The sequence below is a fragment of the Lygodium microphyllum genome, chromosome 8 (genome assembly GCF_053477565.2).
Source record: "Lygodium microphyllum isolate KBCC chromosome 8, Lygodium_microphyllum_v1.1.10, whole genome shotgun sequence".
Lineage (NCBI taxonomy): Eukaryota > Viridiplantae > Streptophyta > Polypodiopsida > Schizaeales > Lygodiaceae > Lygodium > Lygodium microphyllum.
The window spans coordinates 106,621,922-106,639,381 of record NC_141142.1 but is presented as its reverse complement, the minus strand read 5'-3'; the positions used below and the strand labels follow the sequence as shown (position 1 = coordinate 106,639,381).

The window sequence follows — 17,460 nt, the reverse complement described above, 5'->3', positions numbered from 1 at the left end:
TCTCCACTACCTTCACACCCCTTTAGGAGGACATTGCGGTTCGTGGTTTGTGGCTGTCTTCATCATCTTCCTTGTGCTACGGCACCCTTGTTCCCTTATATCACATTCACTCCATGATTCAGAACTTCATCATTCCATTCATAATTTATAGGCCACTCTCTCATTCATTCCTTTTATGGCTGATTCATTCAGTCCATCACCTCTTCTCTCGAGCCTCTCCACTACCCTCACACCCCTTCAGGAGGACATTGCGGTTCGTGATTTGTGGCTGTCTTCATCATCTTCCTTGTGCTATGGCACTCTTGTTCCCTTACATCACATTCACTCCATGATTTTGAACTTCATCATTCCATTCATTAGAGTTTCTTCTCTCTTCTCTTCTCTTCTCCATGTTTATCGAGTTCACTCCTTGTTCTTCCTTGAAAACCCTACTGTCTCATTGGTACGTCATCTTTTGATAGCCCCGTCTTTGTATAGGAATAGATGAACCGTCACCAATGAGAATCTGGCCATGTGAAGGCCGCCAATGAGCAACATCTGTTAAAGGAGTCATGTGCCGAGAGTCACTATTGTCAACAATCCACTCCCAAGTGTATAGGGCCGACAACACAGTATCAGAAGCTATCAGGGTCGAATATTCAACCACCTCCAACTGGAGGAAAGCAGTTGATGAGGGAGTAGCCACCGCTTTGGAATCCTTTGAAGATTTCTCCTTCTTATCCTGCTCCTCCTTCTCCTTGTCAGGGCAATCCTTCTTCTAGTGACTTGTTTTGCCACAAATGTGATAAGTAGACTACTTTTTTCTTTTTCTTCTACCATTATTGATCTTCTTCTTCTTTTGATCCTTCCCCTTTTTAGAGAGGACTGACCAACCAAGGCCTCAGATTTCGAAGCATTGGTTCCTTTCAGTTGCTTCTCTCGGTTCAAGACCATAGGAATCAACTCTTCCCACCAAAGAGTCTCAGACCGCCCTGAAGTAATGAAGGTGGAATAAAAACCACTGAAGAGGAGCGGTAACTGTGAAAGAAGAGTTATCGCCATGTCTTCAGAAGTGATCACCTTCCCTGTGTTTTGAATTTGCATTTGAAGTTGCCTCAGCTTGTTGATATGCTCCCACATAGAAGATGACTTGTTGACACACATTGTGTGCATCTGCACTTCTGAAGAAACTCGGTCATTTAATTGTATATCTTATCAAGCTCCAGCTATATCTCCTGGGCTACCGTCGAATGCTCAATATGAGAGATAACAGCTGTAGTACATGAGAGAAATAAAATGGAGCGAATGCAAGCATTGAGTTTATCCCAATGTACCTGATCCTTCGCCAACTCCACCTTTTCATTGGAAGAGAGTCTGGACTCATCTCGCAAAGAAGGACGATGAATAGCCTCCATAACAAGCTTTGCCAAGTCATAGGACTTTAGGATGGCAAGCATCATGACCCGCTAGATGCAGTAGTTCTCGCCATCGAGCTTTTGATCTGATGATGGTGTGTTTCTCATACAATGATGGTGCCTACACATACAATGATGGTGTGTTTCTCATCTAAAACGAGAAAAAGATGAGAAACATGCCTATAAGACTGAAAAAGAATGAAATAGTGTCCTATAAAAGGGAAACATGTTAGTGATCTGAAAGTGAGAGTAGAGAAAGGAAAACTCTCCATCAATGATAGCTGCCCCATATAGGAAAACTTTCCATCAATGATATGTCTATTCTCTAAGGAGGTGTATCTCTGCATGGCTGAGGCGTCTCCGCATCTGTCTCCTGTGGCGCTCAATGATGGCTTTAATTTGTCTGTGGTGTGGATGTCTAGGCCTTCGTCCGGGTGGACGTGGGCGCCTAGACCGGCTAAGTGCCACTACTCTATCCAAAGGGACACCTACAAAAGATGAGGTCCAATGATGACGTACTTCTATAGGCTGTGTGGCAGTAGTAGTGGTATCTGTCATACTCTGTCGTGTATCAGTGAAAAAGTCAGTGACTGCTCTCTGTCTATGTGAGCCGAGCTGTGGGGGCCTCCTACTCCGTAGAATTGTTGCTCTGTGCCTCTAAAGCTCCAAGAGGAAAAATCCCAAGCATCTCTGATCCTCAAACTTCATGATCCGTCTTCCAAAACCCTCTCGAAACAGACAGTGGTATCTACCTCGTATGTCATAATATACAGTACATTAGCAGATGTAGTGTTCCTCTGTCTTTGGCTCTCTGTCGCACAGTGGGCATATGCGTTCTTCTGTCTGTATACCCTCCCATCTGCCTGTCTCAATCCTCAGGTGGTGGGATGAGGTGCGGATCTGACCAATAACTGTGCGTAGTCCATGAGGCAGCTGTGTGTCCATGAAATTCGGTCGGGTGATGAAACCATCCTCAGATACCTGAAGGAAGTGGGTCTGGTAGTGTGCCATCCTCGTGCCATGGGGGGAGGGGGATCGGATCCAGGTCTTCTCCGTATCTAACTTCAGTATGTCTGTTCTGATCACATGGTTTAGCTCTGATCGGCTTAGGTCGAGTGTAGAGCAATCTAGGCTATAGTCAAAGGGGGGTAGTCTGTCAATCTGTAGCCCATGTAGACTCATCCATGTACTCATTTGAGCATATTAATAGTGTCTGTCACCGTCTGCTGCTAGTTGTCTAGAAGAGGCCAGGGCTAGCCATGGGTATTGTAAAATATTACACGGCGCAGCGAACAGAATCTGAGAAAGAGATAGAGAGTACACAACAAATAAGAGGAGAATCAGTAACTTCTTTAACTTCAAACAACTCATACAAAGATGGCTCTGTCCACCCGTGCGCTTCCACTATGTGAAGCTTAGATGGCGATCTAGACAGAAGATAGATGAAGAGCTTAAGGCTAGTTGGAACAACAACTCTGACTGGGTGAAAGATGAGTGAGTGATGGCTGCGAAGGGGTTTAGCTTTTATAGCCTGCGAAGGTCGTTAGGTCGGCCTGTTGACCGCGACCTACCATATGAGCCTCCACTAGTCGGCCAGGGAATATTCCAGGGAATATTCCCTTTACTATCGGGCCGGGGGCGCTGCCCCCGGACCCCCGCCAGGGGGGCCGCTGGCCCCCTTGGGACCCCCCAGCCAAGGGCCGCTTTTCCGCGGCCCCCGGACCCCACCATAGGGGTCTCTTTTAACTCCCTTACCACGTAACTCAATGCAATGTGCCTCGAGTTGCTACCAACTTAACCTCTCCATCTAACCCAAAGATTAGACCCACAATGGTCACCTTTTTGCCATCCGGTCACATAGACCTCATCTGATATACAAGTCAGGACTCCACCAATGTCCGGGCTCACACTTGGCTTCTCCTCATAATGGGGGCCTTACAACTTTGAGCACCATGGATCATTGGTAGCACCTAATGAGGGTGGGGCATTGATCATATCTAACAGGTATCTATCTTGGGGGAGCTCCCATAGTCTATGTATGAAAGTCACTGCCTGGACCAAGGCCTCAGCCACCATGGGTGATGCTCCCAACTCAACTCTGATAATCTCATGTGGGGTCGAGCTCTTCGCTCGTATCATACGTGAGATCATCATGACCAATGGTCTTTCCATATGCTCCCATCCATCATAGTATTCCTTCTCTGGTCCATCCTGGTCTCCCAAAGGCTGTCTCCTCGTGTGAAAGAGACTCGGACCCCAAATAGCTGCCCCATATAGGAGTGTGGTGGTGCACGGCTCAGGAAATTGTATGTGAGCACATTGCCTCTCCAATGCACCTAAGGCTGCATATGCTTTTGCCAAACGAGCCTCTGATGTCTCTCTCCAAGAGAACTGTGGTCCCTTCAATGTGACCGCCAAATAGACATACTGCCTAACCATCTCTAGTGGCTCTCCATCAAAAGTAAACTGGTGCTCAGCTCTTGTCACCCAAGCAGCTGAAGTGTTAAATACCATAACTTTAGTTTTTCCAAGGTTCACCTTAAGATCTCTATCTCTGCAAAAAGCTGATAATGCATCCAAGTGTCTATTTAGTCCCTCAGGTGAGTCAGATATAAGTACAATATTGTCGGCATAAAGCAGTAATGGTATCATCACTCTAGCTAGGTTGGCTCCGGCTCTACCAGTTCTGTCCACATATTCTGAAATTTCATCTATATACAACCCAAATAGTGTCGGTGAAAGTGGACAACCTTGTTTCACCCCAATGGTGCTATTGACTGTATCTGAGATGCCCTCAGGTGTTCGTACTCTGCTTGTCACTGTCTCATACAAGGCATAGATACTCCATTGTATCTCTACGGGCACATCAATGTTTTGCATTCTTCTCATGAGTCTAGCACGTGGCATTGTGTCAAAGGCCTTGCGAAAGTCCACAAAATAGCAATAGATCTTTTTCTTGAATGCCTTGCCTTCTTCAATGATTGCCCTTAATGTAAAGATATGGTCTAGAGTTGTATATCCCCTCCTGAAGCCAGCCTCGCCTTTTGGTCTCAGGCCATGCATCTCGGCCCATTCACTCAATGCTTGTTCCACGATAGAGCCATGTATTTTGGCCAGCATGTGTCCAATCATGATAGTTTGGTAGTTACTAGGTAGCGCGGGGTCTCCACTCTTAAAGAGCGACACAATAATATGGTCTGACCAACAGGTTGGAAATCCCTCACAAACTGCTTAATTAAAGATGTGAGCCAGCGTTGATGCCAAAATATCACAGGCATGCGTGAAGTGTTCAGCCACTAAACCATCATGATATTGGGCTCTTCCATTTTTCAGTTTCCATATGGCATTCCTCACATTTTTTTCTGTGAAAAATCTGCAATTTGCTGGTCTTGAGTTTGAGGGGAGTGGCATAGGCTCTTGGCTAGGAATATCATAGAGTGTGCAAGCATATCCATGCGTAGGGATGGCTGGTTCTCGTGCATCTTTTTCCATGCTCTCTTGCTGTCCTGCCCCAAGAACATTGAATACATTTTTGTTTCTAGTCTGCTCAGGTATTCCAGCTTCTTTTTGCGTACCAACCATCTGAAGAGTGTTCGAGCATGCTTATGTGTACATATTCCAAGTGCCATCTCTCGCTGAAAACGTGCTCGTGTCTCTCTGCACTCATCATCATACCGGTATGGGGCATTACCTCGTGGAGGTTTATTTGACGGTGTAGTGTGTGGGAAAGCGTATGCTGCTGAAGTGTGTATTATCTCGGCCAACTGTCCTGTAAACTCATCCAGAGAGGCCTGTGTGTCTAGCTCCCTCAATGCATCTCGCACAATAGTGCTGTATATGTGTGAGGTCGCTTCCACAAAATCATAGCGTGGTAATTTTGGTATGTGTGACTGTGCTTCTTGTATATGCCCATATTGCATTATGAAAGCTAGAATAGCATGGTCTGCTACTAATCCAATTGGTCTGTTTGAGATTTCAAAACTTTTTTATGTCAAGTAGCAAGTTGGGTGATCCAATCAAATGGTTCACTGTGCTTGACCCTTTCTTGTTATTCCAACATGTGAAGCCATTAGATCTTGGCCACTGTGGTAGCCCGTTAAGGATGGCCAAACCATGTGCACTTCCCAATGCTAGTAGGTGTGTTCCATATTTTGTTCTCTCTCTATCTTGGGCTGATCTAACTAATCCCACTTCATTCTAATGCAATATCTGTGAACATCTCATCACTAGTGTCAAAGAAAGCAGATTGGTTGTTTCTTGTGCGTGCATTAAAGTCTCCTGCTAGTAGAACATCCCCAATTCTCATGTATCCCATTATATCCTCATATAATGGTGTATACGGGGATGCCTCTTTAGGGGCAAACTTAGAGTATGCATGGGGAAAATAGCATATGGCAATATACATGTCTCGAGTTTTGCTTGTACGTAACCTGATCCACATGTATCTTGCCTCTACATCTCTACGTACCACTTGGACTGTATCTCGGAGCTCTTCTCTAAATAGAATTGCCACACCTCCTGATCCCCTCGTCCCTCTAGACCGCCTAGGCTGAGGGCGATATACACTTTCCCATCTATATCCATATACATTAGGTAGACGGCTGTCTTTACATTGACGTGTCTCAGTATACATAGCAATGTCTATCCCTTTGAAAGTATCCTCAAAATAACCTGCATCTGTCTTAAGGGAGCCATTGCGATTCCATGGTGTGAACTTCAGGGTCTCATAGGCCGCGCACCGTCATGCCGTCCTTTTCTCTGTGATGATGACTCTTCTCTCTCTGTATACAGCCCATTTACCTGCTTTCCGTGCCTCTAGAACACGTGGCATATTTTCCCTCCTGTGGGCTAACTGGGCTGGGGTGAGGTCTTCATCTAGGTAGATCTTTTCTCCTTTGAGAGCGATCCTCTTGGAGAGGAAGGCTCTCTTCTTTTCCAAGTCTCCAAACTTCAAGATGAGGACTTTTGTTTTTGTGTCAGCTTTCCCGACTCGCCAAGCCCCAATGATGGGTACATCTGTAGCCCCAATTTTGGTGGCAAGAGTTGTAGTATCTTCAATTGGGGAGCTTTTCTCATCTAGTCCAACCACTCTTACGTGAAGTGCGTGTGCCCGTCTTTTTGCCTCTTCTTCCAAGGTGGCATTCATAACTTTCACTTTGTTGCCATGCATTCCTTTGTTCTTTTTTGCCACATCTATCCATTCTGCATTTTCTTTGACGGTATTCTCAACATTCTCCATTTTCTTTTGGGTGCCTTCCACCACACTTGCATAGGTGTGCATATCCTTTTTTAAAACATCCATTTCTTTTTGTAGTTCTGGTGTGGTTTGTGGTTCCTTTTGTGCGTCCAGTTTATTTTTGCATTCCTCTAGTTCTTCTTGTAGATTAGAGATCATTGAGTCTTTCTCTGCCATGTGTGCATCCAATGTTTGTTGCATCTCCTTTTTTAGTTCTTCCATCATTTCAGCTCGAACCCGCTCTTGTATATCCTTTTCCATTTCCTTCCTCATGGTATGTATTTCAGCACGGAGTATGGTCAACATCTCCTCATATAGTGTTTCATTAATTTTGCGGGATGTCTTCCCATATCTACTCGACCCTGGAGAGACATTCCAATCTCGGGTTTTACGCCCATAGGTTTTGTATCTCGTGTTCTTTGGCGGTGTATGAAACATTGTCTCCATGGTTGGTTTTGTGATTCCTTCATTGTCAGTTTCTTCCATCATGATTATAGTATGTGCTATAGCATAAAACTATTTATAGTCTGAGTAGAGTAGTAAACCAGTAACATAAACTATCACTATAGCATGAACTGTCAGTATATCATAAACTGTCAATGTGGCTGCATCATAAGATATGACTGTAGCATGAACTGTCAATGTAGCATAGAACTGTCAATCTCACATAAACTGTCACTGTAGCATGAAATGTTAATGTGCGTCAGTTTGAAATCATGCAGGTCTCCAATCTACACAGCATGCAAGGTTCACATCAGTCTGAGTACATCTGCAATCTCAGTACATTCACAGTGTCTGCATTCATGTCAGTCTGAGAGAGTCTACAGATTTCTTATATAGTCACAATCATGACCCAAAACTGTCCCATCAGTCCTTGCGTATCTCTGCAGATACTGCTCACAAGGCCCACCACTGTTTTCTGCAGCTACATCCCGTCACTGTTCATTTAGCACTCATTCGTCACTGCTGCCACAGTACTCATTCGCCACTGCTGCCACAGTCCGTTCGTCACAGTGCATTCGTCAAACTACATTCGTCAAAGTACACTGCTCTGCCAAATACGTGTGCTGGTGTCACGTCTGTCTTGTCTGCATCCGGCTCGTCACACCTGTTGCATCCGGCTCCTCGGTCATGCTGAGAGAGAGAGAGAGAGAGAGAGAGAGAGAGAGAGAGAGAGAGAGATGTGTGTGAGTGAAACGTAGAAAATCTGCAGTGAAGAATGCTGTATAAGGATGCAGAATTATACAGGGGTGCAGAGAGAATATTTGCAGATGTCTCCACCTCAAAGATCTCAGTCTCTGTCAGTCCCAAGGGAAGTCTCCACGGTCTGCAGCCTGAAATCTGTGAAAACAACTGACTGAGACTGCTGAAATCAGAGCCTATAAATAGGCTGGGAAAATGCCACAAATAATGCAGGTTGGCTGCAATTCTCACTGGACAGCAGCTGTCCAACTGCACAGTCCGACTGACCAGCTGCCACGTGGCACTCCTCCAGCACCTGATGCCTGCTGCACCAGCTGCTCCTGCTACTCCTGCCTGTCTAGGGAATGCCCAGCTCTGACACTTGTCAGGTCAGCCCATGATAGTTGGAACATGTTTCCGGTACTAATAGATACAAATAATTGAAGGTTGCATGAATTGCACACATTTGGAGACCTTTGGTACTGTTTGAACACTTAACTCTAAGATTTTTCCAGTTCATTCTAGACACATTACACCAGAGTCCTTACTTGGTGAATAGTGGCGTGAATCACAAAGAATGACCCAACTATTTGATAGGATGATACTCTAGTTTCCTGCAAACTCATGGCATTGAACCACAGGATTATAGATGGTGTCCATGGTTGCTACCAGAGGAATGGGACCTCATTGGCAGCCGGATTAGATAGGATATATGGATATCATCAGCATACTTCTTCAATGGACATAGTGTGCCTCTATTCTCTGAGCCTTTCTTTCCATACTGAGGCCTGGTCCTTTTCTTCTGCATCTCAATGGTTGTTTTGTCCTCCATCAGTGGAATAGCTAGCCAATGGACTAGTTAATTTTCATTTTTCTACTTGGACATTTGTTTAATGCTTTCTGAACTTGTTTATGGAGTGTTTTCTGAAGGCAGAAAAGGAGATTGTGATTTCCAACTTTTGGTGAATCTTGGACAAAACTTGTTACTGAGAATTCTTTGGAAAAATACAAATTGTCGCCAATGAAGGTTTATTAGATGGTGCAACTGTTTTCTCGGTTTCTTTCTTTGTTGAGTTATTAGATAGTTCAACTGTTTTCTCTGTTCGTCTTTGTTTTGAGTTGTTCTCTAATAGTGCAAGTTTTTTAACCTTATCTTATCAGCAACATGATTTGGAGTAGCATGCCAAAGTTACTGTTCATAACCTGAAGAACTGACTGGAATGTCTAACAGATACAGAAATCAAGGAAGTGCATGCTTATGGAACTGGCATACGTTCAATCTCTGCAATAAATGATCTCAACAGCTTCACAAACTTGAAATCTCTGTGTCTTCATGGGAATCAGATCTCATCAATTCAAGGCTTAGAAGCTTTGTATAATTTGGAAATACTTAATTTATCTTCAAACTTTATCAGTAAAATTGAAGGCCTCTCATGCTTGCAGAATCTTAAGCTGCTTGATCTGTCTAGTAACCTTATTGAAGAAATATCTGGACTAAATGGTTTGACTTCTCTTGTCAAACTGGCACTGGCTCACAATCATATTACAAAGCTCAGAGGCTTGGTTGTGTATGAAGGACCAGGGTATGCTTAACAATCTACTTTGAATAAAAGAGAAATGAATCATTTGAGTCAGCAGTGAGCATACTCTATCATACGGTCAATTGTGGTCACTTAGCTGGACCTTAAGAAATTAGTTTGGACCTTAATAGTACTGCATATCTTTGGATAGTTAAGATTTTACTAAGCTGCCACATCTTAATGAGTATACTCTCTCATACAATCAAGTTGTAATCATTAAGGTGGACAGCTGTTACATCCTTTTGTTTCCTACCTGAAAATGGTCATAGGTTCTGATACCATGATACACTTTATCACATCTATTATTTGATTAGTTGTGTCTGTATATAGTATATAGCAAACAGATTTTATAATTATGTTCTCACCATTTTCTTTCAGGGGCAAAAGCATGGTTTGTTTTCAACTCTTTATCTTGTAAAAATGAAAAATGAAAACAGGAACAGCCTCTTATAGTCTCTCTTCATGATAGTGTAACTGACCCGAACAACGTAGTATGCTTACCAATTATAATATTTTCTTATTTCAGAGAATTTTTGTTTCAAGAAAGAAACAGAAAAGAATGAATACTTGAAGCTGAATATGAGAATTATAGAGAAAATTACAGTCATGGACACATAAAAGAGATGGAGACAAGTTGAGGGTCCTAGCTGGTGAATGAATGTATTACTACTCAATCCAAGGCCCTTAAGATTGAGTCTAGTTACAATCAGCTTGAGAGTGAGGAAACTATAGGTCACTCTCATAGATCATGCAAAGATGTACAAATGTACAGATGCTAACATTTATAGATTTATGATGCGATTGAGAGATTTGATGATAAAATGGTTGGATATGAAGAGGAAGATGGCAGTTACCAATTTTGAGATTATCTTCACTAGCTATATATGAGTTAGTAAGGGAACTTTCTCAATAATTGAGGAAATGAACACTTTTTTCAGACAAAGAGGAAAAGTAGAATGGCCATAGTTGCATTCCATCTGTGGACAGCTCCATGTGGTATGATCTGTTTAATATGGTGATCCATATGGGATTCGTATGGTTTGGATAGGAAAAAAAATTGACCTTTCTGTTTTGGAAAAGTGATCATCGGAGCTTGAAAAAGTTGACTTCTTGCCCCCCGTTTTTTTGTTTCAACCTTTTCCTCTTCATCTACCTTTCTTACTCTTTCTTTAATTCTCTCTTACAACCTTCTCTACTCTTCTCTCTCTTCTCTTCATCTATCTCTTTACCTCTACATCCTCCTTTTTTTCTACTCTTCCTTCTCATTCCCTATCTCTAGCTCTAGCTCTATTTCTGATTTAGTTATCACACATCTTCCCTCCCTCCCCTTCTCCTACCTCTACCTCTACCTTTATTTTCTCTTCTATTTCTATCATAATGTCTAAGCCTCTTCATGAAGCCATCACATTGCATAGATGTCACCTTGAGAGAATACCAAGAATAGAACTAATGCCTATTGATGGACTTACAAATATTATGGCATGATCAGTACTATTAATATCTAATTTGATAGGGGTGACATTTAAAAAGTGTGCACAAAGGGAATGATATTGAACAAGGTGCTATATTTACGGATATCTACATGGAGCTAGAGGAGATGGCAATTAGGACTTATGGCTCTAGGAGCTAATGTACCACAGTTAGTCGTGCTTGTGAGGATGCTCCTATTTTGAGAGCCAAAGTATGATAATGATGATGGTGCAGCCTTACAAGACTATAATGAGTATGCCTTGAGTGATGGGTTTGATGACTCATGTGATATGAGCTCTTATGTGACAAATTCTAGGTCAACTAGAGTCTTTTGTTTAGTGACTACTCCTTTTCTATCTACTGTAAGTCAGTGACTCTATGGCAAGTTGACATTTATTTTCTAGGACAAGAAAAGTCTATTAATAGCAGCTCAGAGAAAACCCCCTTGATATAAATGCAAGGAATTCTATGAAGAGTAATGAAGACATAGAAGATACAATTCTTGTGTGTGAATAACCAATTTGGTGGGCTAAAATGCTAGACTATCTGAGGGGTGGTATAAAAGAAGGTGTTTGATTCCCAAATTTGTAGGAAAGTTTTCATGCCTTCCTCATCGTGTTAGATCTACCTTGTATTCTCTCCCATCTCCCAGACAAGGTTGTTAAGTATGAAAGGTACTATATGGTACGGTATGATAAAATATGGTACTAATTGGTACCTTATGATTTTATAAGACAGAGTACGATATTAGTACAAAAAAAAAAAAAAACTTGGTTATTTAGGATTGTAGATAATAGAACACGTGTTTAGAGCTAAAATAGCAATGTCACTTGAGTTAATAGGATGATTACATGAGGGTAAAAATGTAAAACCTCATGCACAACATGCCCAACGCGCTACTAGAAGACAGATGGAAGTGTATATGTAATACATCCTACAACAAAGCAAAGTGTAGGGTGGATGGACAAAGAGGCTCTTCATTCCTTTGTTTGAGAGAGAGAGAGAGAGAGAGAGAGAGAGAGAGAGAGAGAGAGAGTATTAATGTCTCTAAAAGGCCAATGTGGCCTATGAGACCAAAGCAGTACATACAATGATGGTGTGTTTCTCATCTGGAATGAGAAAAAAGATGAAAAACATGCCTATAAGATTGAAAAAGCAATGAAATAGTGTCCTATAAAAGGGGAAACATGTCAGTGATCTGAAAGTGAGAGTAGAGAAAGGAAAACTCTCCATCAATGATATGTCTGTTCTCTAGGGAGGTGTATCTCTGCATGGCTGAGGCGTCTCGGCATCTGTCTCCTGTGGCGCTCAATGATGGCTTTAATTTGTCTGTGGTGTGGATGTCTAGGCCTTCGTCTGGGTGGACGTGGGCGCCTAGACCGGTTAAGTGCCACTGCTCTATCCAAAGGGACACCTATAGAGGATGAGGTCCAATGATGATGTACTCCTGTAGGTTGTGTGGCAGTAGTAGTGGTATCTGCCATACTCTGTCGTGTATCAGTGAAAAAGTCAGTGACTGCTCTCTGTTTATGTGAGCCGAGCTGTGGGGGCCTCCTACTCCGTACAATTGTTGCTCTGCGCCTCTGGAGCTCCAAGAGGAAAAATCCCAAGCATCTCTAATCCTCAAACTACATGATCCGTCTCAAGGGTTTTGTAGAGAAAGAAAGAAAGAAAGAAAGAAAGAAAGAAAGAAATATGATTTATGGGTTTTGTAGAGAAACGCCATGATATGAGCGAGCGAGAGAGAGAGAGAGAGAGAGAGAGAGAGAGAGAGAGAGAGAGAGAGAGAGAGAGAGAGAGAGAGAGAGAGAGAGAGAGAGAGAGAAACTAAAAGGCCAATGTGGCCTATGAGACCAAAGCAGTACATACAATGATGGTGTGTTTCTCATCTGGAATGAGAAAAAAGATGAAAAACATGCCTATAAGACTGAAAAAGAAATGAAGTAGTGTCCTATAAAAGGGGAAACATGTCAGTGATTTGAAAGTGAGAGTAGAGAAAGAAAAACTCTCCATCAATGATATGAGAAAGGAAAACTCTCCATCCGAAAGTGAGAGTAGAGAAAGAAATATGATTTATGGATTTTGTAGAGAAACGCCATGATATGAGAGAGAGAGAGAGAGAGAAGAAGAGAGAGAGAGAGGAGCGAACAGCAATGGTGCCCCTGCGTCGTGCCGCCCTGCCCGCACCTGGTCCTGCGCGCCCTGTCGTCGTCTTGATCCGCGCTGTCGTCGACTGACGACCCGCCTGTCTTCCTTGCTCGCTCGCGTCCGCCCAGTCGCTGCCCGACGTTCCGTCGCTGCTCGCCTGACATTCCGTTGCTGCTCGCCTGTCACTCACGCCTTCTCAGCTCCGTCGACGCCTGCAGATCCGTCCGTGCTCGACCTTCTTCGTGCTTTCTCCCTGCGCCGCCAGCGGAACCCATCGCGCCCTGTTCCTGACGCCCTGCGCCTGCTGCCGTCAACGCCTCCTTCGCCTGGCACCCTGTCCACAGCCGCCTCTGACGCCCTGCTTCAGACGCCCTGTCCACGGCCGCCCTTGCTGCCCTGTCCCTCGACCTGATGGATCCCTGCCCGACACCCCAGCCTATCCCGTCCTGCCGTTGCGACCACCAGGCCTTTGTTTCGTCCTTCTGCCCCTGCACGGTGACAGGTACAGCTCAGCTTTCATTAGCTGTCTTTGCAGAGTACTCCCCTGGACAGCGCCTCTGTACAGACCAGCGGGTGAGAGAGAGAGCGGGAGAGAGACCGGGTCAGTCCTCCTTCAAGATCAAATCGTCACACGATGGCTGGTTTGGATCTGGATTTCATAGACCAAACAGTGGCAGCACTTGGCCCGGATTCTGATGCCGAGGAACCTGAGGACATGGTTTCATGCAACGAAGAGATGCCCCCTGGTCCCGACATTCAGCCTGCGGGTAAACGTACCAAGCATACTTCGGAAGAGATAGGTGTTCCTCAGGATTGTTCCTATGCTTAGGTTGCTTCCGATCCTGTGGACTCTCAGGATGTTGACTGGGAGCATTTGCTGGAATTTGCCAACACGTTGCTTGGCGATTATGTTCAACATAATCAGGAAGCCTTTTCTGACTCAGCACCTGACGATGTTCTGGATGCCACCGTGGACCCAAAAACTGTCCTACGCTCCTTTTCGGTATTTTATGATCGCGCGGTGATACTCTTCTTCACTGGTCGAATCCCGCTGCTTTCCCATATTCGCCAGTGGCTGCACAGTCTCCTACAAGGGGAATGTGTTGAAGAGATTTTTGTTGGCTCTCGAGGGTTTTTTGAGGTTCTGTTGAAATCAGAGACGCACCGTGCTGCTCTCTTGTCTAAACTGCCTTTATTTTTTGAACGCCGGTTGGTTCATGTGGTTCCATGGCGCCCAATGGCAGATTTTCAGCGTCTGCTGCAACGTGAATGCCCTGTGTAGGTAGAAGTCGAAAATTGCCCGGCTGTTTATTGGCCACTGTTGAAGGATGCTATGGCCGCCGTGGGCACTGTTCTGGTCCCTCCCAGTCTCCGGGCTGTGAATCGCAACCGCTTGTGTATGCTATGGGACACTGCAAGAAAAAGGCCTGCTTGGTTGCGTCTCAACTGCTCGGGCATGCATCCGTTGCACTTTCGATTGAAATGGAGCAATTTTGCAGGGCATTGCTTTTCCTGTGGACAGTTGGGGCATTTTATGGCTGAATGCCCAGAACAGCAACATACCTCTGATGTTGGCCATGCTGCGCCGCCCATGGAAGATATGGTGTGTGATGCCCCGTCGCTGGATGCTATCCACCAGCCCCAAGTTCTGGCCAAAGGGAAACAACAGGTTTCGGGTCTGGATTCCCGCGCCACTGATTGGGTGGAAGTACGTGCAAAAAAAGGCAACAGGGTTGTTGCTGGCATGGAAAATACTGTGTCTACTACCTCACAAGATTCCATGTGTACATATATGCACAGGAAGGAAATGTTGTCTTCCGAGCGCTCTGCTCCTGCTATGGTTTCCTCTGCCCCCCGTCATCAGCCCGCCAGAAAAATGTATTCGGATCGCCCAAAAGGTCCCCTTGCTAAGCTGGCATTTGACACTAGAGGTAACGTCATTACCCCGTGGGACCGTCGTTATCCCTGTTCCAACCCCAAGCCAGCAGATATGCCGTCTACTTCCAAATCTGGTCCTCAGAACTCTTTTGCTGTGTTGGCGGATTTCTTGGACGAGGGAGTCCTGGACATTCTTGCCGACAAAGTCAAATCGAGGCAAGCTGTGCCTCGTACCTGATTTGGTTTTAACTACACATGAAAATAGCCACGTGGAATGTGCGAGGAATTTGTTCTCGCCACAAGCAACATGCCATGTGGACTGTATTGCATGAAAATCAGTGGGATGTTCTGTGCGCTGTTGAGCACAAGAGTCACGGTGAAGCCGGAAAAGTGGTGGATTGCAATGGCTTTCGACTGTTCTATGCAGGGACACAGGCCATGCATTATTCGGGAGTGCTCATGATTGTACATGACAAATATCAGCCTATGCTTATTAAAAATGATGTTCATGGCCGCTTTTTGGTGATTGAAATTTTATTCGAAGGGGAAATCTTATGGTTACTTGGCCTCTATGCTCCGAATGATTCGTTATCTCGTCGGGAGCTTTGGCAGACTTTGCAGACCTCCTTGTCACTTGGCAGACGGGGCTTCTTCATGGGGGATTTCAATATGTGTGTGGATTCTTCCCAGTCCACATCGGAGCATTCGGTACTGGACGCGCCGGAAAGTCGTATGTGGCATGAGTTGGCTCTTGCTGTTCTTAAGCAAGATCTCTGGTCTTGGCTACACCCGTCTTCTATAGGGTTTACTTTCCATTCTGCCCAGTATGCAACAACATGGTCGCGACTGGATTGTATATATATCATGCAGAATGATGATTTTCTTCCCGAGATGCTCGACATCAAAGTGTTGCAGCAATATGCCTTGTCAGACCATTTCCCTCTGCAGCTTGAGCTGCTTGCACAACCCATTGCACCTTTCAAGCGATTTCTGGACCGACTCCCTTTGCGCTTCAACTCATCTTACCTGAAGCATGCACTCTTTCAGGGCTATATGCAGCAATTGATTGACAGATTCGTCTTGGACTTCTCTTCGCAGGGCACTGCGTCTTTTGAAAGATTGCTCTCTAATGTGCAGCGGGTCGCTCGGCAGTATGGGATTTATCATGCCTCTCTTTGTTGGCAGCGTCGCAAGGCAGCAGAGGATCTGCTGGCTTTGGTTCGTTCTCTACTGGTGGACACTCCGGATGATGCATTCCTGCTCGCACTGGACATGCGGGTGGCTGATCTTATTAAAGCATTCCAGTTGAAATCATATCAGCAGGCCAAACTGCAACATCTGACGGAAACTTTGCAAGATAGTGCATGTCAGACCCATAAGTTCTTTCGAGCTCTCCATGCCTCTCCTGCTCGAGAAAATATGACCAGACTCGAGGATGCAGAAGGCCACCTTATCCTGGATCCGCAGACTATTGTGCATATGTGCAGGAATTATTTCCGTGACCTTCTCGGTTCCACTTCTCCACCTTCGGCCCAAATTACTCAGGCCCGTTCGGCTTTTTATGACCTGGTCCGCAATCAGCTTCCGCAGGACATGCAAGCTACTATGGAGTCCGATATTTGTGAGGCAGAGGTTATGGACGTCTTGTTACACTTGCCTAAGGATAAAAGCCCGGGTTGGGATGGTCTCACTAATGAGTTCTTTGAAGCTTTTGCTACCCAACTGGTGAAACCTTTGCAGGCTTTGTTTCAGCAGGTGTGGGAAACGGGGATCATGCCTTCCTCATGGAAAGAAGGCCTTATTAAACTGCTTCCAAAAGCTCCTTCGCCATCTAAGTTGACACAGTGGCGCCCAATTTCTTTGATGGGTTCAATGTACAAAATCTTTTCCAAAGTAATGGCGAATCGGCTCCATAAGCATCTCCCGGCCATTGTGCACCCTCTACAGTATGGTTTCATTAAGGGCCGAAATATCCTACACAATGTATTGAATGCTCAACTGGCAATTGATTATGCCAGGCATTCCAATCAGGAGGTCGTATTGATTCAACTGGACCTGGAAAAGGCTTTTGACTATCTGGAATTGTCTTTCGTTGCTGAACTTATGTCTGTTATGGGCTTTGGTCCGCGGAAGTCTCGTCTAATATACACCATTAGCGCTGCAGCGTCTTCGCGGGTCATGCTGAACGGAGGTGTTATTGAGCCATTTGTCCTTGCCTGCTCTGTCAGACAAGGGTGCCCTTTGAGCCCTCTATTTTTTGCCCTTGCAACACATCCAGTTCTTTCGATGTTATCTCATATGGCAGCCTCTTCTCAGTTGGCAGGACTGTCGCTTCCTACAGGACAGCACTTCATTAGCGAATCCCTGGGAGATGATACTTTTATGATTTTGCGTGCGGACAGGGATAACCTTCGCAGAGCATTGGATGCTTGGAGCCTCTTTGGTCAGGCGTCCGGCCTTCGTATCAATGCCCTCAAATCAGCCATTCTCAGCTGCACGGAGTCGGATTTGCAGTCCTTGGACTGGCAGGGTCTGGTTGTTCCTCGTGGCTCCATTGTCAGGCACCTTGGGT

At 44.9% G+C, this 17,460-nt stretch overlaps 1 protein-coding gene across 1 annotated transcript in view; it reads left to right on the top strand.

Moving 5' to 3' along the window:
- The window catches only part of LOC148032699 (uncharacterized), a 373,621-nt gene that overhangs the window by 71,872 nt on the left and 284,289 nt on the right, over nt 1–17,460 (top strand). The window contains exon 3 of the mRNA XM_087683327.1: nt 9,044–9,395. Within this exon, the coding sequence (XP_087539453.1) occupies nt 9,044–9,395 (352 nt within the window). The remainder of the gene's footprint in view (nt 1–9,043; nt 9,396–17,460) is intronic.